Source organism: Emys orbicularis, chromosome 22 (assembly GCF_028017835.1).
Source record: "Emys orbicularis isolate rEmyOrb1 chromosome 22, rEmyOrb1.hap1, whole genome shotgun sequence".
Taxonomy (NCBI): Eukaryota; Metazoa; Chordata; order Testudines; family Emydidae; genus Emys; species Emys orbicularis.
Window position 1 is genome coordinate 9,337,367 of NC_088704.1, and position 24,842 is coordinate 9,362,208.

The following is a 24,842-nucleotide window of genomic DNA, read 5'->3' on the forward strand; positions in this document are numbered from 1 at the left end:
CTGGACAAGGGCTGTTGATGGGTTGTTTGACACCCTGCCTGGGCATTGGTTACTTTCTGTGCTGTTGTCTCTGGGGAGCTAATATCTGGCTGATTCCCCAACTTACAGCCTGTTTTAGTGACAACACAATTCTCATAGCTTCATATGCATTCATGATATACATCTATGGATAGAAAAATGAGTTTCAGCAGATCATAACGTTTCCCCTGATACCTCACACGGCCTGCTTTATATGCAAGATCACAGTTATATATAAGTGAGGAATATGGGGGTTACAGGGCGCTCCCCCAAGGTACAGAATGTCACAGGGAATAATTATACTGACCTCCTTTACAGAGCTTTTTGAGTCTACTGATGAAACGTGCTATATAAGAGTTAAGTGTTGTCACTGTTATTATTATTATTTGGTTTAGCTTATGTTGCTCAGCAAGGAGGTTAAGCTAAACCAAAACACCCCACTCTAATACTGGAGTAAGAGCATCCACCCAGGGCTTATACCAATCACACTACATCGATTTGACTATTGAAACTTTCCCATGTAGACAAGCTCTTAATCACTAAATGCGGATGAATACTGCAGATGAGGATGCAGCAAGATGTTTTTTTTAAATTAATAAATGCAATTCTGTTGTGAATGGCTCCAAATAACAGTGTTGTAAGGTCCACAGGCCGCCCATCCCCTTCTGTTAAATTGTGTGTTCACCTAGAAATGGTTTTTAATTTCCTGGGAGGAACAGGAGATAAGGTGACTGGCAAGGCTTCTGACGCTTTTTGTCAGCCCTTTTTATGAACATGCTGCAAGGTTCCCCCGTCGACTTGCACCTGTTTTAGTGAGGAGATGGTGAGTCTGAATTTCAAATGTTTATCCCCCTATTCTGCAATCTGGGACCCCGAATGCTTGTTACAGGCCCCAAGTTGGTGCCCAGATGCACGGCTGGGTGCCCTAATTTACACACCTGAGGTGAATGCAGCCCTGCGGTGGGAGACAGGGGCGCTGGAACAATATGTACAGTGGGGGGGCTGAGAGTCATTGAACCAAACTGTAAACCTGGTATATGATGGAAACCACCTCAAGCCACGGGGTGCGGCTGCACCCGCCAGCATCCCTCATTCCAGCACCTATGATGGGAGAGATTGTAGCTATACTGTGTGCAGCAGGGAGCAACAGAGTATCCAATGGCTGTACAGATTTCCGATTGCTAGCTACATCCCTGTTCTCAGAGCGATGCCGACATCAGCACTGAGAGGGAGCCGATGTTGCCAAGCGGTTACAGTAGGGAGCTGGGAGTCAGGATTCTGAGGTTCTGTTCCTAGCGGTGTGATTGGCTCCCTGTGTGGCTTTGGGAAAGGCACGTCGCCTTTTGTTGCCTCAGTTTCCCCATTCCCCTGGAAAAAGTGGGGGGAGTGGGGGGTGAACCTGGCTGAGATGTATATTGGGGTTTATCCCATTAAAACCAGAGGGGCAGGGAGGGGGAAACAGCATTTGCCAACCGGAAAAGCAAGAACGGAGGAAGCGAATATTATTTTCTAACATCTCTGAAAGTTTTACAGCAAATGGGGGGTTCACGCTGCCAGCATCAAGCAGGTTTGTGTAGGCGATGCTTTCCCCGGATGGTCCAAATTGCATTCATGGCTCCACTTCTCCACAGTCCTAGCTGGCACGGGTGGATTAGGGTTTTGTGGGGCCCTGGGCCAGAGCAAGTGGGGGTCCCTCCCCACCCCTTCCACCTGCCGTTCCCCCTGACCCTCCCCCTCGTGCTGCTGCCAGGGAAATGGGGTCAGGGCGCGGGAGCTTGGCCTGACCCCACACCCAGCACTCCTGCCAGGGAGCACGGGGTCGGTGCTTCAGCTGGGGAGCGGGGTCAGGCACCCTGACTCCTGTTCCCCGACAGGAGCGCTGGGTGGGCAGAGCAGGTCGGGACGCGGGGGCGCCCAGTGACTAATCCACCACTCCTCGCTGGCAGGGCTTAGGGGAGCCATGTCGGCAACAGATGGCACAGGCTTGGGGGTGGAGGGGGGGTGGGTAACACTGCTCACCAGAGCGGGAAGGTGTCATGTCCAGCATGGGTCGACATACTGCACTAGCTCTGGTCGACCCGGCATGCTAAAAACAGAAGCATACGTACAGAAGTGTACTTGGGGCGGCTAGCCCCGCCCACCGCTTGCGTTGCCATGGCTACACTCGATTTTTTAGCGCGTTAACTTGCTCAGAGCCGGCGTGGGTATGGCTCCTCCAGCTGGGAATTCCATCTCCAGCTCGACGCAGAGACGTGCTCTACGCGGGTTTGCAGAGAGCCAGACCTGTCCTCCCATTCCTGTTAGTGAAAGACGTGGGTCTTGGGGCGGGGGAGGAGGGCGCACTGCACTGCACTGCACTGAAAGCAAAGACCCAAATTGCCCTGCCTGTTTGTCAGGCCCTAGCCGGTTAGCCTGGGAGAGGCGCGGTGGCAGCGAAGGGATTTAGAGCTATTTCACAAGCAGCAGGCACGAGGCTCGGACACCTGAGGGGCTGCTGTGTTTAACCCCGCAGGGCTGGCTGCTTTGGAGGGCAATGCCTTGCTGTCCCCAGGGGCTTTGGAGTGACTCTCAAGCAAGCACGTCCTGGACAGTGCTCGGACTAAAACGGTGTGCAGGGGACCCTTCCTGCTCCTCCCAAACCCCACACCACAGTCGCTGATGTTGTGGACGGGGCCTGCACTGCTTCAGTGGATAGAAGCAGCAGCAGGTCCCACATGCCATCAGCCCCACCCACAGCCGCAGAGGAGCCTGAGCTCCCTTAAAGGGTCTGGTCCCTGCTCCTCTGGCCATTCTCCCTCCAGTGGGGTCACAGACGCTGAAAATTTGGAAACCAGAGAGACGTCCCTCCAGGCAGGAGCCTCCCCTGGAAACAGAGCTTCCAAAGGCCACTCGGATGGGGGAGGAACCCTCAGCCCCAGCCCTGCTCCACCAGACTTCGCCACCATCTTGCAGCCACTTTCCAGCTGTGGCTCTGGGGGTCTGGGCTGTGGGGGGATGGGGTCAGGGGGGTGCCCGGCTCAGAGGGGCTGGGCTCAGAGCTGGGGGTCAGGGCTGTGGGGGGCATGGGGGGTCTGGCTCAGAGGGGCTTACCATGCCGCTTACCCCCGCCTCCCCCATCCCCCGGTGCCTCAGCGCGCCACGTCCAGGAGCGGCCCTGAACAGTGCTGCAGTGGTGTGACTCCAGCGGGGCCTGAGCTCCCGCCGCTCGGCCCGGAGCTCGCAGCCCCGCCCCCTTACCACGCGGCTCTGAGCGGGAGGAGCTCAGGCCCCGCCCCCTTACCACGCGGCTCTGAGCGGGGGGAGCTCAGGCCCCGCCCCCTTACCACGCGGCTCTGAGCGGGGGGGAGCTCAGGCCCCGCTGGAGCCAGGCCGCTGCAGCGCTGTCCAGGGCCGCTCCTGGACGCGGCACGCTGAGGCGCCGGGGGATGGGGGAAGGCGGAGGCAGGGAGGAGCCTCTGACATTCTCGTGGGGGAATGCCCCACTTGCCCCCCCCCCCGGGCGGCCCTGGCTCTGGCACACGCTGCTGGTCATTGGTAAGTGCTATCTGCCCCTCCCTGCAAAGCAGGGCAGGGCCGTGGGAGTGGGAGTGTATCTCCAATGTCATGGTCACCCTCCCCCTCTTCTGGGACTCCACTCGTACTGTGGTTATTATTTCGGTCGCTGCCATGGCACCATGCTTCCATCCAGCACACCCACTGCTGTCCCAGGAACAGACTGCTCCAGCTCCCCCCATCCCCAGAACTCCACCGGGGGATAACGCTAAAAAAGACCCAACCGACCTGTCCTGCCCATGGCATGTGGCGAACCATATAACCTTTTCCCCTCTCCAAATGTCCCATGGCACAATCCATTGCTTTGCCTATAGCAATCCACGCTGGGAAGAACTGTTCAAGGAAGTGCCATAAGAAACCAGGTCCCACCCATCCACTACCTATCCAATGCACAGGACCATTGCTGAGGCATAGGCCTGAAGCAGGCAGCACAAAGCTACAATCAGCTAAAATTGATGCTGGTGATCAATGCAAAATCTGTCACAAACAAAATACATAATCTAAATTAAATTTAAAAATAAAAAATTTAAAAAATAAATAAATTTAAAAAAAAATTTTTAATTAAATTGAAAAAATTTATATAAAAAATAAAATAAATTTAAAAATTTAAATTTAAAATTGATGCTGGTGATCAATGCAAAATCTGTCACAAACAAAATACATAACCTCATCCACAGAGCCTGCATCCCAGGGTGGTAGCTGAATGACCATGCAACCCCTGTGCTAGCCCACCTTGTCCCCATGGGCCACTGGGCTCATCACAGACTCAGCCAGGAAGCACTGCAGTCAGCTTCTTTTAGGGTGACCAGATGTCCCGATTTTATAGGGACAGTCCTGATTTTTGGGTCTTTTTCTTATATAGGCTCCTATTACCCCCCACCCCCGTCCTGATTTTTCACATTTGCTGTCTGGTCATCCTAGCTTCTTTTCAAACACAGATGCACTCGGTGAGCTAATAGGGTTTTGTTTTTCCATCTGTAGTGTCTGATTAACGGCTCAACCCCAACGCTTCTCTTTATAATGATGCCCATGGCCAGGTCCCTTGTTGGGCTTGAACCTAAACTGCTTGAGCTAAAAGAGTGAGTGTTTGTTTGCTGCCCGAGCTAAAGAACCAGCTTAGTAAGTGCAAAGGCAGCAGCAGATTCATAGCCCTCTCTGTGGGCTAGCTGAAGATGCATGACTGAAAGGCAGCGAGTTGGAATAAAGTTAGCCACAATGGGGTCCACTCTTGCAATATGTGGCAGGGTTTGTTTTTTATTTAAAAAAAACACCCAGCTCCTGGGGAGAGCAGGGAGCTCACTATTGAAATTGGTTGGTGAACAGGGAGATGAGTGGTCCAGAGCTGCTTGAGAACGCCAGAGGGAGGAATCTCCATAGGGAGGGAGCTCTCTGCTGCCATCTGCTGGTGAGCAAGGGGAAAAGGCTGAATGGACCAAGCCTTATTTGCATTTTTGTTAAGTGATAATTTGGGACATTTTGATAAAATTCAGTTAATTTTTAAGTTTGGGAGGTGATGGAACTTTATTATTCCTTTTGTGGAACTAAATGACCAGTGAACAACACCAACTGTGCCTGTGAGGAGGGGTCACCCTGACCAAAATCGCAGTCTGGCATGATTCGGTAGTGGTGCCTGGGTTCAAATTAATGGGAAAGGTTTTTTTTTTATTATTAATACTTTCTACTGACTACCTCTGGGGTATTAATATTTCTGTCAAGGTCCTATGTGCCACTAATTCATCAACAAACTATGGAAATGTGGTCTAGATGAAATTATTATAAGATCAGTGCATAATAGGGTGAAAAAGCATACTCAGAGAATAATTACCAATAGATCCTACAAATTAGACAGAAAACTATCTAGTGTTGTCCTGCTGGGGTCTCTGCTGGGTCTGGTACAATTCAACATTTTCATTATTGATTTGGATAATGGAGCGGAGATAATGGTTATAAAATGTGTGGGTGACACCGAGCTGTGAGGGGTTACAATCCCTTTGGAGGACAGGATTAGAATTCAAAATTATCTTGACAAATTAGAGAATTGTTTATAATCAACAAGATGAAATTCAATAAAGACAAATGCAAAGTATTAAAGAAGGAAGAATTAAATGTACAACTACAAAATGGGGAAAAACTGACTAGGTGATGACACTGGCCAGTAGGGGGCGCTCTGTATGCTGGAAAAGAGTTAATTCCCAGACGACCAGCAGGAGGCGCCACGCCCGTGAGTCATCGCTTCGCTACAGTGCTGCTATAATCTGAAATGAAATATCAAATGTAGTTGTAGTGCTACCAGTTCCGCAAGGCAGGCTGAATTCAGTTCACTTCAAGTATTGCAGTAGCATGTTCCAAAGACCCTCTTGGAACATCTTACAAGCAGCCCTTAGAAATCCAGCTGACTCTTCTCAACCCTTTGCATGTGTGTGAAGTGCATATTTTTTCTGCTCTCCCATGGGTGCTAAATTGGCTATGGATTATTCTGCACCTTCAGATCCATGTGAAAAACACCCTTCATAAATTGGACAGCAGGTGTGCAAAGATAAGGAGACAGGTGCTTCCATTCTACATCTGCTGGCTGAGGAGAGAGGCTCCATTATAATGAGCATAATAAGAGTAAAGAAATCCAAGAGCTCGTGAGTTCAGTACATCTGTTCTGAAGGAGGTTAGGAGGTCAGGCTGCTGCATATTTCCCACTGGTAGCTGAATCTCCTGACCTGTAACTCTAAGGAGCTCTTACATCATTCATTAATTTGTTCCATGCTGCTCTCTGTTTCCCATCCATTTCCCTTATGAAAAGAGGAGGCAGAATTAACCAGCAGAGAGCTGGCTAAGCCCCTGTCTCTGTTACCAGCAGGGGAAGGTTGACCGAGACAGGTGTGGTTGGAGTTATCCTTGCTGCCTTTGTGAGGCATTCCCACTTCATACCCCTTCACAAGATCCTGCTCTCTGGTGCCTAAAGCAGGACACATTAGACAGAGGAAATGCATCAGAATGCAGTGCATCCAAGTCCTCATTGTAAATCTGGGGAATTTTAGCATCTTGATTCTGACAAGTTATTGGCAAATAAAAATAGTTCCATGACTCAGCTCAGACTTTGGGGTGGAGGTGGAGAAAGGGGGAGCAGGGTTCTCTGCCTCTAGGCTAAATATGTCCCTGGGTGTAACTCTGCTGAAGATATTGCTCTAACCACTAGGTCATGTGCCCTACCATAGCAGCTCCAGGTTCCCTGCCATCACTGGAGGTGGTAGGGTTGCACCTGAAATGCACTGGTCCCTCTCTCTACATCCCATGTTCCCACCTATCCTGCCTGAAGTTTGGCTGATCCTTTTTTCCTTTTCAAGCCCTGAGCTCCTGCTGCTCCCCACCCATTTCCCTTGGGGACTCGCCATTCCCTTTAGAAGGGCTGAGGAGAAAAGAACAGCTCTTGTCAGAGCCCATTTGATGGAACCCCACCTGGTTCTGCCTGTTCCTCACCATGGCACACACGCAGTGTCAAAGCTAGTGACCAAAAAGTGTGTATTGTCACATGCAGTGCCAAGCATTCGCCCTCCACATTCACTTGCATGTGATTGACCAGGACCTCCAAACCCGTAGCACAGCTCAGTGGGTGCATTGCAGTGAAGGAAGGCAGGTGGCATTCTTGATGTACTCTCCATGCAGTCAAAGGGCAGCGTGAAAGGAAAAAAATTGGCCTTAAAGCTTTTTAAGAGGGGAAGCTTTGGACTTCCTGTCCCCATTGACTTGCATGGAACTGTCCTTGATTTACAATGGGGATATGTCTTCACTGCAGAGTTAGCCCAGCTGACTGGCACCCGGGTCTGAGCACCTGGCTTAGCCTAGCCCAGATGTGAGTGTCCCCACTGCAAAACCTTCTCTGTGTTAGTGTGTCTTCACTCCTGTGGGTGTCTGAGGGATGTCCTATCATTCTTTCTGTTGAGGTGCTTGAGGATTCTTTCCCTATCAATTATGGGAGACCTCATCTGCCCTTCGGGGGGATCTGTGGGAAGGCAGTGGAGGGCCATCAGGTTTGGCCTGCATCCTCACTAGACAGGCCATTCATCCAATTTTAAGCCGGATAGTCCTGTTTTTCTATGGTTTGTCCCTGTCGGTACTGAGACAAAACTGGAAGATGCCATTTTGAAGAGTGCGCCACTCTGCCCCTGCTGGCGTGATTTCGCATGCACCGCGTGTGTGAGGTCAGGCTGTTGGGGTCATGCAGGCGGTGGCGGGCTGGTGCTGTTCCCAAAGTACCAGAATGTCCACTATTCAGAGGATGCATCAGTGGCCACCCTAATCCTTGCTGCAAAGTGGGCAGGTTCCAGCCCGACGGGAAGCGGGGCCCAGGTTCTAACCCTCCCCCTCGCCCCCAGCTGGGTCAGGTAGCCTGGGCTGAAAGAACCTCCAAACAGGTCAAAGGACAATAGAGGGGTTTGGACCAACACCCAGGTAAGAGCCTGGATTACTTGTGCAGTGCAGATCTACCCTAAGTCTGCATTTGTCCCAGTGTGTTCTGGGCCAGGTTCTGTTCCCATTTCCACCTGCACAGGCCTCATTGGCTCATTGTGAGGACACCCTTGGTGTCTTGGTGGGTGTGTCTAGGGGGCACAGTCTGGCTCAGTGGGGTGTCTGCACTGCAGATTCATGCCCTTGGTGAACATCTTTAATCAGATTAGTCTGCTGAGGTGTATTCCGCTGCCTAAAGTCCTGGTGGGGCAAAGGGGAGAACTGGCCCTACTGACTCCCTCAGGGAATAAATAACAAGGGTGGCTGGTGTGTGATTGTGGTGGCTGCAGACCTGTCTGAGCTGGAGTCTTCTAGGCTCTGTTCGAAAGCCCATTGCAAGACTCCCTTTGACTTCAACGGGCTTTAGATCAGGCCCATGGCGATGTTCTGACACAAAGGTTCAAAGGAAAAACCTTCCCTTCAGCAGCTTTAGTCATTCAGTACCTGAGCCAGGTCTTCATAATGCCACCATACAGGGGAGAGAATACACTAGTCATTAATCATGGCCAAGTTCCGGGCATAGCCAGCTGGTGAAGACAGCAAATCACTCAGCTAATATTTAAAAGGGAAGTGGCTTTGAGCTTATTTTGATACCAGGAACATTTTGTGCTCAGAGATGGATCCTTCCCCCACTCCTGGATGTTTGATCTATTCAGTGGTTTTTACTCCACATTGCGTTTCTTTTTCTTTCCACCTCTCTGGTGGCTCTTAATGAAGTTAAAATTGGTTCTATTAATCCTTTGCCTGCGACCCCTTCTGGTTTTTAAGTAACTTTCAGCCCCCGCATGTTTTCACAATCCTAAACCTGTGGAGTTATTCTATTTCCATTAAAGGCAGAAATCAGTGTACCTGACGCAGAATTTGAGAGGCATATATACTCCTTGCAAGAGAGTGCTTTTTACAAAACACCACCTCCCTTCTCCCCCAGGGCGACTTTCAGAAGGTCCCAGGAGGGCTACATTTGAAAGAGCTTCTGTTTCTTTTTCATCACAAGTTTATTTGCTCAAAGCCGGGAACGGGCAGTGGAAGGTGCACGTTGAGAAGACACAGAGCGGCCGCTATTGGCGCCTAAAGATGGTTTTGTAAATCCATTTCTGAAAGTTGGCTACTGCGGTGTAAACACCTGGGTACCTGGGACTAGCACAGCTGTTCCCCCAGGACACAATCCCAAACACTCGGCCCTCGCACACCAATGGCCCGCCAGAGTCCCCCTAGAAAAGAAGCAGACACAATAAAGGTTGTGGTTTTCTAAAATGGTTTGGGGTTGACCTTTCCATCATAGTAATAAGCACCTTTCCTGTCTAGGAACAGGAGGACCAAGAACGCTCTGGGGCAGATTCTCCATAGCCCTGTACTATAGGTAGGCATTTCACCATTGCAAAGTATGCATAAAATGCTACCAAGTCAGAATAGTAACAGTCTCTTTGCACTGGTGAAAGGTGCATAGTAATGAGGAATCAGGCTCCTAGATTACAGTCCATATATTTCTGTGCCTGAGTCCCAGAAGGACTTAGGCAGCCTGGAGGGAAATCAGAGATGGATTCTCTGCTAGTGTAAATGGGCTCTATGCCATTGATGTCAGAGTTTTGCCTCTTTACACCAGCAAAGAATTTGGCCCCATGAATTTAACTTAACGCATTTCCCACCCAGTCCTGACAGTCCCGTTCAATGGAAATTGCACCTGACCTTTTCCCAGGGCAGCACCCTTGCCAACCGATGGAAGAGTTTTCTTACAGGACACTAGAGAGACCCATCAAAACTGGGACTGTCCTGCCCTCTCAGAGACAACGCTGGAATCCCAGAGAGATTTAGTCCAGCCCTTGGGGACAATCTGCACCATTGTGCCTTCCTAGGTGTGCTGCAGCAGCATCATGCAGTGACCTGGCATCACGACACAAGAACATGACATCACGCCGCACTGGCGACATGATGACTAGGTCCTGCCAGACAAATGATTAAAACAGAGGCAACAGCTGTAATGTATTTTGGAAGGGACGCCTTCGGCCCCATTGTACTTCCTTGCTATTGTCTTACCCAGGAAGAATTAAAAAAAAAGCTAGCTCATTTCTAGCTTGCCATTTTGTTCTTCTTGCTATAAAAATAGATCCGCCTTCTCCACCCACCCTCTGTGCTTCAGTTCCGAGCGTGAGTCATCTCCAGTTAGGAGGTGTGTGATCAAGGCTTTAACTCTATGGGAACTTGAGAACAAGGCAGCGCGGCGGACAGCTGACTGCTGCGTCTCTGTGCAAGCATTTTTCTCCAGATCCCCTCCCATGACGCTGTCCACTGGCTGCAGTAATGGTGGTCAAGATTTTCAAAAGGGACTGGTGGTTTTGGGTGCCCCATGTGGTCCCCTGAGAAGAGCCTGATTTTTCTCCCAGAACGTACATCCTCAGGAAACCAGGTTCTTTTAAAGGTGTACTGGGCACCCAACATTTGAGAGCCCCCAAACTCACTCGTCACTATTGGCTTGTGTCTTCCAAGTCTGTCTAGAAAAGTACTAGTTTCCTGTCAGATGTGGAGGAGGCAGGAGATGCTTTTTAACGGATGGATTCTTTTTTATGGGACCCAGCGGGTCTAAAGACCCATCTGCCACTGAGTGCCTGGCCGTTCAGGATGGTTCTCTGCAGCTTGGGGATAGCTGGCGCGCTAGCGGGACGCGCTCTCCCCAGAGGAGAGGTTTGAACTTGCAGCTTCTTCTGCAGAATTAAGGAGGGCGGCTGTACCTGGCAGGCATCTTTGCCCCCTGTGTTGAACCCGGCACAGATCATGTTCTTGGTGATGTATCCCGCATAGGAGGCCGTGCTGTTACACTTCCCAGAAGAGATGATAGGCAGGCGCACGCTGCGTAGGGTGTCCGAAGCCGTCCCGCCCATGGGAGTGGTGTAACCCCAGCCAGAGACTTGGCAGAAGCGGCCCTCCCTCACCACCGCTCCTTGCTGGGGGAGTGGCACAATGGAAACAAAAGCGTTATGCACCAGCGGCCTGTTCAGCTGTTCGGAGACACCAAGGGGAGAGTCGTTACTGACTGTACCGAAACAGAGAGGCGGGAACAGGTGATGGTGGGCCTAGGGCTGTGTGTACGGTGACAGGCGAACCTCACGCAACTCACAGCTTAGGTTGCACTCACGTTTGGAATGCTTCTCTGAACCAGCCAGACTGCATCAGCTGCAAAATCCAATCCAGATCCAGGGTTTTGGTTTGGCCCATCGTGGAAACGGGACCTGGCTGCAAAACTTGGATCTGGATTCAGTTTCCAATCTTTTCCTTAAAGCCATGGGGTGTTTGGATCCACTGTTTTGGTCTAAGAATTCACCCTTATGGAAAGTCCTATAGAATGTAAAAGACAATGAGAACTTTTCTATAAGATCCTTTGAATCCTCCTATAGAATCTAGAAGAGAATTATATCCTGGCTATAGAATTCTATAGGATGGGTCAAAATACCTAGAGAAAGGATCTCATTCTCTATTAAATTATCTTGGTCTTAGGACTAATTTCTATAGGAGCCTATTTATTATAATTCTACAGGACCCTCTTGGTTTCATCTCTAGTAAATTCTATAGGCTTCCCGTAAAGGTGCTATGCAGCAGCTGTAAAAATGGTATCCTCCACTCCTCAGCTTTAAGGGAGGATCTGTTGGCTTGTTCAGGCCCTTTCTGATAGCGAAACAGAGCTGCACAGGGAAGAGTACTGAACTAAACATTTTCAAACCCTCAGAAACGTTCGATTTGAGTTCTGGGTGAAGGTGGAGGTCATAGATTTATAGAGTTTAAGGCCACAAGGAACCCTTAGAACATCTATTATGATCTCTTGTGGATCACAGGCCATTCAGTTTCACCCAGTTACCCCTGTATTGAGCCCAGTAACTTGTTTGGCTAAAGAATCTTCCAGAAAGGCAGCCAGTTGGGTTCTGAAGCCATCAAAAGATGGATGGAGAATCCATGACGTCTCTTGGCAGTTTGTTCCAAGGATTAATCCTCCCCAGTGTGAAAAATGTGGGCCTTAGTTCCAATTTGAATTTGTCTGGCTTCAGCTTCCGGCCATTGGTTCTTTTTATGCCTCTCTCTGCTGGATTAAAGATCATTTTAATACTGGTATTTTCTCCCCAGGAAGATACTTATATACTGTAATCAAGCCATCTCTCAAATTCTGATACACGAAACAGACCAATCCCTTTAAGTCTCCCACTGGAAGGCATTTTTCCCCCCAGCCCTCAAATCATTATTGTGACTCTCTTACTCCACCCTCTCCAGTTTTTCAACATCCTTTTTTAAAATATGGACCCCAGAACTGGATGCTGTATTCCAGGATTGCTCTCACTAATGTCATGTACAAATGTCAATTCCCCTCCCTCCTCCTACTCAGTACTCCCGGGGTTATGCATCCGGGGATGGCATTGGCCGTTTTCGTCACGGCATCACACTGGGAGCTCATGTTGAGTTGCTTGTCCACTGTGACCCCTAAATCCTTTTCAGAGTCAATTCTTCAGGCTATATCAAGTCATCCACCCTGTGCTGTCTGTTTGAGCACTATAGGAGCAGACTACAGTACCATTTGCTATTGTACTGTGATGACACTATTAGTTTCTAGTGCTTTGAGTATGATTTACCAAGGTGTGTGTGTACGTGCACATGCACTGTCTGCAGCCGGGCCACGTGCCGAGAGCACAAGCGAAGGGCTATGTTCATTTGCACACACTCCCCGTTGCTCATGGCAGGAGTCTGCAATCTAGGTTTTCAGTCTCTCTGAATGGTTCATACTGGGGCTTTGGAAATATTTAATTTTAGGGAAATAAGAGCCAGGCTACCAGGGGCCCTTAGGAGAGAACTGAACGGCATCACTATGTCCACAGCAGCCTCTCAGCTGCTTCTGCTTCAATCAGTAGAAGCCCCCTCCAACTCTGCACTGTACATTCCCTCGGGGGGAAGTCTAGCAGACGCGGTGCCTGGAGCCTTGGACTGCATCACGTTAATGATTGTTTAAACTTGAGTACATTCTTATTAATACACAGGGCACTCTGCAAACCTAGTTGAATGTATGAATGCCGTTTAAGTGAAAACGATACCGGCTTAGCCTGAAACGTTAATTTGTTAAAGGCAATCCTCCCTGGGAATTTCATTTAGCTCCTCGTTCGGTTTCCTCTCCTGGCTTGGACTTTTCACTGCTTCCTTTTGAAGCTGCTGGATTACTAAAGGGACAGGCAATCTTAATGAGTCCCTGTTCTGTCAGGTAATAGACTCCTTTGGCTTACAGAATATTTTGAACAGCAAATGCTCTTTCAGCAAGGGATTGCCGCCTGGGAAAAGGTCTCCGGAGAAACCATTCTGCAAGCACCTAGCGTTTGCCTAGAAGACTAGATCTAGTGAATTTGCAGCTTGTGCTCTGCATGGGGATTTGGTGGGATTTCTTTTGGTGGCTGGGCTTGGATTCCCTCACGTCTTTGAGCTCTTTTTTGCCCGTCACCCTATGGACTGATTTACGTTCGTCAGCTCTTGGTTTTTATAATACAACATCTGTCGCAGTGTATTCAGTCATTTTGTCCCTGCCTTTAAATGATTCATTAACACCGCTCCAACTCCTCCTGAGCAAACGCTGAACCTCATTGTCCCATGAATGCTTAGTGCGCTTATAAAGACCTGGTTCCAAAACCAAAACACAAGTGAAAAGCTCACCCAGGATGTGTATATGCAATAGTGACGCGTGCCCATTCACCCACTCACATGAATGCTTCTGCACAGGCAGCCATGGTGTAGGTGTACAGAACTAGAAGCGGGCACGATTATATTCCGCTCCAATGGCTAAAATGTGTTTGCATTAACGTGCGTCGCCGTTTAAACCTGAGGCACAAGCAGGAAGACTTTGGGGCTAAACTGGCTTTCACCCATGAGGCTACTCTGCAGAATTATTTTAGATTGTTTTTTGCAGGGATGGGAGGGCAGGTTGGCCCTGATTCTGTGCATAAGCCACTCCATATCCTTTTGGTATGCTTTTCCACTCAGCCTGCTCAATCCCTTACCAAGGAGTGGTAGGGAATTGACAATGACAGAGACACTTCCTGAGTTCCAGTCTATCTCCAGCCTAGGTACTAATCAGTGCCTAGACACCACAGAGGTTGGTACTCTTCACTAAGGTAAAGAGACCCTGTGAGATCTGAAATGTACAATGATCAGTAACTAATAATAATACCTAGCACTTATATAGGAGGTAAGTATCACTTTACAGATGGGGAAACTGAGGCACAGAGCAGGGAAGTGACTTGCCCAAGGGCATGCAGCAGAGCCAGGAACAGAACCCAGTTCTCCTGAGTCCCAGTCCTGTGCACTCTCCCCTAGGGCATATTGACTTCCGGGGTAGAAAAGCATCAGAAAGCAACAATCGCAGAGAAGAATGCACACCCCTCCTGCCACAAAATGTCCCCTCACCAGCTGGTTTGCAGGTAGATGCTGCTAGAGCCCCACGGTTGGGGGAGTTGGGAAGAGCAGGCACGTGTGTCCTGATTACTAGTTACTAGCCTCGTTAATCACACATTGCATTTCTTTCAGAACTCCGGGCCCACCTCCCTCACTGGGAGTAGTAGCCCTAGTGGTGTCAAGGAGGAGTAAGGCAATATTCCTGGGGAGTAGGGGCAGTGCAGTCTAGGCCTCTGGGATCTCTACACTGGAGCAGGACAGGGTCTGCAGTAGCAGTGGGATAGGTAGGGCTGGGAAGGCCATTCCACTCCAATCTCCTATTTCCAATTGCTAGTAACGTTGTCAACAATGTTCTTTTTGGGGAGGACACTTGGCAGGGATTGGTTAGTTTGTTTGATTTCTTTCCAGGTGTGAGAGAAGGGAGATGAAGATGCTCTGCACCTCCCACGATCAGACCCTATGTTTATATCAGAAGCCGTGCGGATGGGGCGACAGGACTTGTACCCCAATTTGGGTTCTCTTCCTGGCTCTGCCGCTGGCCTGCTGAGTGACCTTGAGTGAGTCACATCGCTCTGTGCCTCAGTTTCCCCATCTGTAAAAAGGGGGTGATGATTCCTCTCTCCTTGTGTAAAGTGCTTTGATATCTACAGGTGCAGGATGCATATAAGAGCTAGGTATTTGTTGTTATTAGGGATCATTGGTGGTTTGTTCCTCTTCACCTTGACCTCCTGCACATTGTTCCAGCCCTGCCTTTATTTCCCCTACCAAATGTTTCATGTGTGCTCAGCAACATGTACTCTGTTGTGAACAGCCAAAACAATCTGTAGTGACCCCCTCCCTCTCCAACAGCCGTCCTCCCTTTCATGGCCTGGCGAAAGCTTGTTACCTTAATCAGCATGATGTCTGCATTTTTGGAAGCAGAGCTGTAGTCCGGATGAACCACCATCCGAGAGGGCCGGAAGATCTGCTCTGTGCCTTCAAAAGTGGAGAGAGAATATTCCCCAGCTACAATCATCATCTGGTTAATTCTGTTGGGAGACAGCAGAGGGCCTGGTCACCGGTGCATCACTGCTGGGGGAAAATGTCTCTGCCCAGGTCTGACTTAAAATGCAGTCACTCAAAGGACTCAAAACATTTCACAAGGCTTGCAGCACTCCCAGCACTTCCCATGTGAGATCTTGTGCACCGGCGTTTGAATTCACGTGGAGTCATCACTGAAGTGATGGAGGGACGTGTGCGTGTTTGCCTAGTGCGTAGATCTGGACGTACGACTGCTTGGAGGTACACGTGACTGTGGGGGCGGGCGGCACTGTGGGGAGGCGGGTAAGAAATAGCAGCATTTCCATTTTGCAGATGAGTAAACCAAGCAATGAAGTGAGAGACGTAATGACAGTGATTCAGTGGGAGAGCCGGGAATCCAGGCCTTTGCTCTGATCACTAGAGAATCCTTCTTCCCAACCTCTGTGTTAGAATTCCACCGTCCAATGTTTCTCCAGAGAGAGGATAATGAGCTTCTCCAAAGCATCAATATTATGAAATGTCGTTGACTAGGAATGGGCAAACTGGTTGGGCTAAAAGAAAAACTGACGGAAATTGTGCCCCAAACTTTGGCTGCACCAGCAACGAGATGGGAAAAATTCTGGTGAGCTGCCTTTTGCTGCTGCTCTTGTGATGACCCCCCCCCAGGAAGAAATGCCAAGTGCCCCCCTCCACCCCCCAAGAAGGCTGTTCTTTCTGACCTTACATCTTAAACACAACCAGGAAATCCTGGCAATTCTAGGGCCCCAATTCAGCTATTCAGCAAAGCACATGCTTAACTTTAAGCATGTGTTTAAGATTTAATGGGGCCCCGAGACCCAAGGTAGATTGGCACTGGCTCAAGGTCACATGGGCAGTCTGGAGCTGAGCTGGGAATTGACCTTAATAGAGCTTAAGCACGTGTTCAAAACACCTTGCTGAATTGGGGCCCTAGTGAGACAGCCTGGAAAAGTTTCTGGCCCTTGTTGGTCAGACCCAAAAGGCTCGGATAGTTAAGAGAAGAAGCCAGACTGTTGGGTCCTTATATAAACCAAACCTTCCTGCCTTTGAAAAGTCATCCCCCGTTACAGCTCACCAGTCTGTGGGCGTAGGAGCTCTAGCATGTGAGCCGGTGGGGCCTGTGCATAGATACGTCCCAGATCAAGGCCCCAGCTTTCAACCTGAACACTTAAACTTAGGCACCGAAATCCCTATATAGACACCGAAATGGGAACGTAGACGCCCAAGTTTGAAAACTGAGCTGGGAGCGTGTGTGTAACTATGTACAGGACTCCATGGAGCTGTGATGTTTGATGGGACTCCAGTACTCTATGCTCTAGCAAACCTCTATACTCTGCTGTGAGGGGAGGCTGGTCTCTTGTCTGATTCCCAGACGTCTGAAGCCCCCTGAGTCCCCTGGCATTCCTTACTCAGTTTTGCAGTGAGCAGCCGTCAGGACCCAGCTTCGGCTGACCAGCGACCCGCCACAGAAATGGAAGCCCGTCTTCCTCTTCAGGGACACCAGGTACTTGGAGGAATGTGGCGCTACTATGTACCCCCCGATGATGCGCTGGAGGCTGTTCTGGCCATCTGCAGAGCAAAGGCAAAGCTGTCAGGAGGAGACAACTGGCAAACCCAGCCGCTGTGTCATGCATGAACTGTGGCTATCTCTCACCCCAAAGACACCGGGGCACTCTGAATCTGCACAGATCCCAGTATCGCTGCATGCAGCTGGACAGACCCAAGTGTCATTCGATATAGGCTGCTGGCCAGGCCTTATATTGAGGGAATAGGAGCTCTGAAACCAAATAACCTTCCAGGACCTTTGAATTTTAATCATGACACCATGAGTGGCTGTGACAGCTAGGGCTGTGCAGCGGGAGATAAATGGGACTACAGAAGATGCTACACACCAAAGAGGCACTTTAAATCACAGACAAGGTGCCAACTCCCTCCCTATAGGCTCATGTAGCTGCCATTAGCATCAGTAGGAGTTCAACATCAGTGCCAAGGGGATGGATAAATCCCTCGGGAGGGATTCTAATTGATCTACTACTCTATTATCGTCCTCTCGCTGCCATTAGCAAGACGAGAGTCCATCTATTATTCATGCAGCTACTGGCCTTGATTTCTCCAGAGGCGACAGAGCGATGATAAATATACCACCTAGTTGGTTTTTAATTGGAATTTTAATCAATCTGAATCTAGTTTAACGCTCACCAGAGTGAGGGGCTAATTGTACTAGCCGCGTCTATCCCACCTGGCACCCCAGCTCTGATCTGACTCGTTATCCCAGTCTCCAGCACAGCTCTACTAATGCACATCCATTAGGGCCTGGGCCTACCCTTGCTCTTCCAGTCCTGGGCCTTGCTCTCAGCCAGGGGCCGTTAACTGGTTGTGTCATGTGAGCAAACGGGCTCTGGGATAAGTCTGTCAAACTCAGGTCTGATCTTGAGCAAACAAATGGACTGGTGCCAAAAGGAGAATGCCAGAGCACTAATCTAGTCCCCTCCAAGCTAGATGGTTCATTTGCATCTTGTTAGATGCTGAGTTTCATGGCGCAGAGCAAGGTTTCTTGTAACACGTCTGCTCCGTTCCTCTAATTAGCAGCCGTTACACTGTTTTCTTTTAAGAACGGTGTAAGGGCTTTGACCTGCTGTGTATGCAGAGCACCTGTAAACTATTGAAACGGATCTTTAATGGCCCACAGCTGGGCAGATTGTTACCAGAACTAGTGAAAATTCAGGAACAGTATGGTTAATGCACAATCATTTATTTGAGAAAGAATCACACAAGCAGTAAAGGTTATGTAATACACATCTTCCTAACAAGCTTCAATTCCCCAAGTATAAATCCTCAGTAACTGTGTTGGCCTTACATAGTATCCTGATTGGCAAACAAAGCAGGTATAGCTACCGGTCCTAGATGGAGACTTCTTTTCTTCTCCCCTCTCAGGTACTTGGTCTGTCAAATGTCCCTCAAAGCAGGGTCTTGGTTACCCCAAGGCCTTCTGTCTTACAGCGTCACGGACCTCTTCAGATGTTAATTGGGGAAAAAACTAACTAATTTACTTTGCTTAACATTTATACCTTTTGTTCTCAAAGGAGTCACATGTCCCAAAAATATGCCCTGTGGGTGTTTTATTACTGGTTTTCTCTAATTAATATTTTAGAAGGGGGCTACAAAACAGGCAAAGACCAAAGCTCAATCAACATTTACCCCCGTCATCAATCACTCACTTGAGCTCCTGCTGCAGTGTCCTCCAAAAGGGGTTATTTTGACCTGGGTCAACCTGTACCAAGCTCACCGATGGCATGTTTTTGCGTTTTCTTTACTTTGTGAGCTGGTCAATCAGCAGACATGTTTCAAAGTTTATGTTTACACTACCGCGGTAAGTCGACCTACGCTACACAACTCCAGCTATGTGAATAACGTAGTTGGAGTTGACGTACCTTAGGTCAAGTTACCGCGGGGTCTACACCGCGGGGGGTTGACAGGAGAAAATCTCCCGTTGACTTACCTTACTCTTCTCGTTCGGGGGAGAGAACAGGGATCGACTGAAGAGCGATCTGCAGTCGATTTGGCGGGTCTTTACTAGAACCGCTACATCGACTGCCGGTGGATCAATCTCAGAGTGTTGATCCCTGCCATAGAGTAGACTTGCCCAAAGTCTCATGTTGAGACACATGCACAGATGGAGCCTCAATTAGCCATTCAAGTGCAATTTCAGCCCTCTCAGTAAATTTCCATACCAACTGTCTGATGCTAAGAGAATCCTGCTCCCAGAATCCTCTAGCCAATTCAGACATCTCAAGCCATACCAACTTCATGCTTACCACAGTCATTCATATCAATCACAACAATTCATAATAATTTGGCACCATCCCAACATAAACTGTACTGGCCTTTTACATCACTAAACAGGGTGCTGTGTTGTCAGAGTTATCGGCACATTAGCCTCACTGGGTTAGCGATTGTCCAGTAGCCATCATGCTCTGCTAGAGCATCGGTGACGTACAGATGAATCTAAGTGATGGAAACACTGACAAGGCCAGGAGGCTCGGTTGCATCACTGCAGTTGTGACTCTTTTGAACAGGTTGGACAATAACGAGCAATGACAATAGAGATCTCTGTCAAGGCAATGGTACCAACACAGACTGGATGCTAAAAGGTGACCCCATCAAAGCCAATGTGCTCTGGTAGGTCAGTGTAGTGCCTGCCACATGGAAGTGATGGAGGAACAAATCACGGTGCTTGGTCCGCTCAGTGCAGTGTCTACCAGAGTGACGTACTGAGAAATGACTGCCCACCAAAGAAGCCGGTACACTTTGTTGGGTGAGTGTAGACTCTGGGCCCTGGTGGCTGGGGCACAGGCTGAAGAAGCTCTGATCTAACCTGGGACACCGGGAAGCACTGGCCCAGAAGGTGGTGTGAAGAATCTGCTGTTTAATGACTAATTTACCTAACCTTTCCAAAGAGGTAACAGCGTCCTGACTCACTTTTACTTGGCCCTTTGTCAAAGAACACCAGCACTTAGCTACATAACAATAATAGAATAATTACTTGAAGCCTCCTTTGATTTAGTCTGCGAGTTGGTCACCTGTGTAAGAAAGCAGTTAGGGAGCTGTGAGAAGAAACCATTATTTTGGGTGGTCTGGGGCAAGATTCTGAGGTCTCTATTTGGTTTACACTCAGGTCTCCTTACTGCAAAGCACCAAGTGCTTCTGGGAAGTGCCGAGTGCCCACAACTCCCAATGAAGTCAATGGGAGCTGAAGGCTCTCAGAAGCCATCAGCTCATGCTGAGATCAGGCTCTTATTCCTTACTCTGGAAACTTCCTTCTGAAGTCCATAAGAGTTTGTCCTGGGTAAGGACTCAGGAAAAGCTTCAGGTTTGGGCCCTTTCCTAACATCCCAAAATTTCTCCCAAGAATCCCCTGAGCTGAGGCATTGCCCGTTTTTTCTTCCGGTGGTGCAGTCCATTTCCAGGGCATCTAATATGAATGTACGTGCTTTCATGGCATTATCTCCAGAGAATGTTGGTGTGTTTGATTTGTGTGAATACTCTTCCTGTCGAATTACACCGTTCTTCCAAAAGGTCTCCCTGTCGGTGGCCTCTTTGTCTAGAACAATTTTTGCTCAATTGTGGTATAATTTAGGAAGCAAACTTTCCTTGCTAATAGTTTTACTAAACAGATACTGAATGATGAACATTTTGGGCACGTTTCCTCCTTTTTTACTTTGTACAGCTCCTTTCAGAGAATCTCCAACCATATCACAATAATCAATTATGCCTCATAATGCCCTTAAAAATATTATCCCTCTTTTACAGAGGGTTAGGTTGAGAGGTTGAGTGACCTGTGTGAGGACAAATAGTATTTCTATGGCAGAGCTAGGGCTATAACCTAGGAGTCCTGACATCCAGTCCACTGCTCTGACTACTAGACCTCATTCTCCTCTCAATATCTGCAAATGGTCCATGCTGGAATCTCACAGTCCAATGCCTTGTTTCTCTAGAGACTTAATGAACTTGCCATGATGCAAATATTACAGAATGTTGACAGTGGGCCAGTTTCACCTGAAATGTTGGTCCACTGAAGATACACTGGATCTAATTGACCCTTGGTGTATCTATATAGATAGACAGAAGATAACACACACAAGTAAATTTCCAGGTTTTCTATCAATCTGATGATTTAAACAAATAACGTTATTAGTTCTGTAAAAAAAACAAAACAAACAACCTATGAAGAATGTTGAATGTGAATCAGATAAAAATAAACCTGGGAACAAAATATCGGACTTAGAGAGGGGGGAAAAAACCATGGTGTATTTCTGGATATGAAGAGATATAAACTGTGATAGGGACTCAGGGCGGTGTAATTTGACAGGAAGTGTATTTACACAAATCACACACACTTCAACATTCTCTCTGTTACAGATGCACATTCAGCAATCTAAAGACTTAGTAGGATTTCTAGACATGAAAGGCCATCTGAAGCTAGATATGCATATGAAATACTCACCGATCAAAGAAAATAACTGCAGGGACAGCAGAAGACTCAGTGCCAGATAATTCATCTCAGAGTCAATGTAAGATCTTATAAGCACCTGCCAAAGGTAGCTCCAGCTCTTAGCTGCTGAAGGGAGAGAGAGACCCAAAGAAACTTCACTTCATACCTAGATATCCTGGTTCCTCTTTCAGTTTCCATGACAACGTGAATCCCAAAGAGAACAATCAATTATTCATGGAGGCACTTCAGGACACTGGTGTCTGATTGACTAGAGTTAACCTTGTGTTCTCATCTTCCTCCCCTCAGCATCCAGCTGAAAGGGCCATAGCCTTTACCGCTCACAAACACTGAATGGAACTTCTTGGGTTTCCTGGCAGTGAAGTGACATTGAGTTCAACAAACCATCCCTTGGCAGACAGGGGAAGGCATTTCCTGAAGGGTCTCCATCTCCGGCTTCCCTTCATGTGGCACTGCAAATTAAAGCAGAGATCCACTCACCTGAGCTGGAGCGGTAGCAGCCCAGAAGCGATGCGGACAAGCTGCTCATCAGTGCTGGGCAAAATGCTTTTGACAAAGCCTGAAACAGGGTCAAACGGGCCTCATTTGGGAAATTGGTGGCAAACTCAGGCCTGGATTCACCATTGCCCTGCAGCTTGTGGTGTCGTTATTTACACCAGTGAAAGAGAGTGCACACCTGATGATGTTTGACCCCCACTTTGCACTGGTGCAAATGACTGCATATGGTGTAGGCTATGGGGAATCAGGCCACCAGAGGTGCAAGGGGCTTGCTGGGGACAATGAACCTTTCAGGTGGATCATGGGCCCAGTATGGAGCAACCTGTTCCCCTGGTTTTGCCAGATGTAATGTGGGGGGTTCACTATGAATTTTGGGGTCCTGTTAGTTCCTCCATGTTGGTGTGGCTTTACCTCCACAGGTGAGAGCATTATTCCAGCTGCTAAGCATTAGCCCATTAAACCACCATCTGTGAGCAAACTTCTGCCTTCAGTTTCATCCATGAAACCCCACAGAAGGCAACGAGCTGGCATGAGGCAGAATGCAGCTCGCTATGTTAAATCAATCAATCAATCCTAGAGCCATGCAAAGAGCTGTGATTGTAGGTGTAAAACGTATGCAGGAGAAAGTGACACGTTGAACCTGGCTTCAGCTGCAGTATCTAGGACGGTGTTTGTATGGCCCTCACCCCCGTAGAATCGGAGTGTATCCAGGAAGGGTGCTGGCTACGGCTGGGAGAAATATTCAGTGAGAACGTTTTGGGGTTTTTTTTCAATGACACTTGCATGTGGTAATGATGATGCTCCAGATTAGGGGGAAATAAAAAGAGCTGATACCATTCTGCAGGTGGCTGGTGACTTCTTAGCACCAAGCAAAACAAATGCAAGAGTGAAGACGATAGACACCAAGAAATTACTCCAATTCACTGTAACCCATACAGTTAGCTCAGCCTTTTATTTTACTTAGCAGTAACACGAGGAACCTACAGGCCTGTATCCTGTAAGACATTGGCTTAAGCAGGTTAGCATGAGTGAAGCATAGGCCCGTGACCCTCAGTTTAGATAAAATAGCCCCAAAGTTACCCTAGATTTGGGGAACAGAGAATTGCTTGCTTAAGACGGGAGTTGGTACATAACAAGACTAGGCAACCGCAGGACTTTTGAACTGATGCTAGGCTTGGATATTTTGGGATAAAATTGTTGGCAGATGTTTAACCACCAACTTGCTTTAGCAACAGTTGACGTGTATGGTAATGAGCTGAAAGGCATTAATAATACGTTAATCTGTAGGATAAAGGCACCCCAATATTATGAGGGTTAGGAAGTTAGATATGGACATGGGAGGCTGGGCATCTGAATGAGCATTCATAATAGTCCTCAGGCTCTGTAATAGGCCAGGCCACCATGTAAGCGGGTGGTGAGCTATCCTCATTGACTCTTCAGCTCTTCATTGTCATCATCTACCACCGACCTTTGGGCATTGGGGTCTGGACCATTGGACTCATTTGGCATGCCAGGGATGAGGCTGGTCATTTGTCTCTTACCACCAGATCCCCAAGAAAGGGTGTGAGTATATGAGCACATGTAAGGAATGATACCAAAGATATTGCTGCTATTTGTTTAAGTGGTTTGGCGCTTTCTTGTCTTTACTGGTTGTGTTACTAAAAGTGACTAAGGCTTTGCTTAGCCCTCAGTGTGACACGCTTTGCCATGCACCCTGGGTTCTGACAAGATATTGAACTGGTTAGTTTTAATTCTGTTGTATCTGATTCTGGTTCTAGAACCCTATTAAATTACTATTCATTGGCAACCAATACAATTATCGAATCAGTCTACATCACACACAAAAGGACAACCATCTGTTTCCACTGGCACTCACCAGGGACTTCCAGAAACTAACACCTGTCTTCTCCCATCTCAGCGCAACTCCACTTCTACAATCACCTACAGGTCTTTTATAGCCCCTCCCCCATCAGCAGCAGGTTCTGTACCTCCCACAGGGCCACCCTTCCCTCTGGCCCATGTATTATCCTACATGATGGCTGTGAGTCAGTCACTTCCCCCTTAAGCAAATTTGTGCTCCGGAAGGCATGGGGCGGCGCTGTCTGTATTTAGGTCAGCCAGAGAGACTCCTCGGGGGCCTTCCTTTGAGCTGAGGAAATGTCTGCAAAGTTGCTCCAATTTTGCACTGTATGAAAGTGGTCTGATGAAATTTTGAGTAGACAGTTTCTCTTTTTCCACTATGTAGATGTTAGAAATCACTAGACAGACTGAATCCATGCACACACATGTGCAACTACATAAGTGCTGGATCCTGGAGCATGGCCCAATGCAAAGAGCACAAGTCAGGGGTGAGTGAGTGAAGGTGTCTTATTGCACTCTTTTGGTCTCTGTGTTGCTCTGTGCAGGGCTGGTCTCTCAGTACCGTGTCAGGGCAGCCTGAGGGTTGCTCTGATTTATGTCAGGCTGCAGTGTGTGGCTGTGGATTATAGATCGGTATCGGGGGATACTTATTGCCAGAGTCAGGCTGCTGGATTTAGGGGAGGGCGTAGGATTCTAGTCTCTGGTTGACCTCCATTAGAGGATTCTTCCTTTAAGTTGGAGCTAAGGGGGTGACTTGCTGAACTCAGGCTATCCCATGCCCCTTAAGATATATCATTAAAATATAGGGCTGGAAGGGACCTCAAGAAGTCATCAAGTCCAGCCCCCTGCATTGAGGCAAGACCAAGTAAACCTAGACCATCCCTGACAGCTGTTTGTCCAACCTGTTCTTAACCTCCAGTGATGGGGATCCCACAACTTCCGTTGGAAGCTTATT

At 48.4% G+C, this 24,842-nt stretch overlaps 1 protein-coding gene across 1 annotated transcript; it reads right to left on the bottom strand.

Annotated features, from left to right (window-relative positions):
- Positions 1-9,128: 9,128 nt before the first annotated feature.
- On the bottom strand, positions 9,129-21,578 carry LOC135893470 (trypsin-3-like). Its single transcript, XM_065421296.1, has 5 exons — positions 21,524-21,578; positions 16,929-17,088; positions 15,368-15,509; positions 10,797-11,063; positions 9,129-9,281 (listed from the first exon to the last, which is right to left on the bottom strand). The coding sequence occupies exons 1-5, from the start codon at positions 21,576-21,578 to the stop codon at positions 9,129-9,131; spliced, it is 777 nt and encodes a 258-aa protein (XP_065277368.1).
- Between the last annotated feature and the right edge of the window lie 3,264 nt (positions 21,579-24,842).

Coding starts and splice junctions, on each gene's coding strand:
- LOC135893470 (XM_065421296.1), bottom strand. CDS start 21,578: ATGAATTATCTGGCACTGAGTCTTCTGCTGTCCCTGCAGTTATTTTCT. Junction 17,089..21,523: donor GCAGTTATTTTCTTTGATCG/GTGAGTATTTCA, acceptor TTTGCTCTGCAG/ATGGCCAGAACAGCCTCCAG. Junction 11,064..15,367: donor CAGACATCATGCTGATTAAG/GTAACAAGCTTT, acceptor GTCTCCGAACAG/CTGAACAGGCCGCTGGTGCA.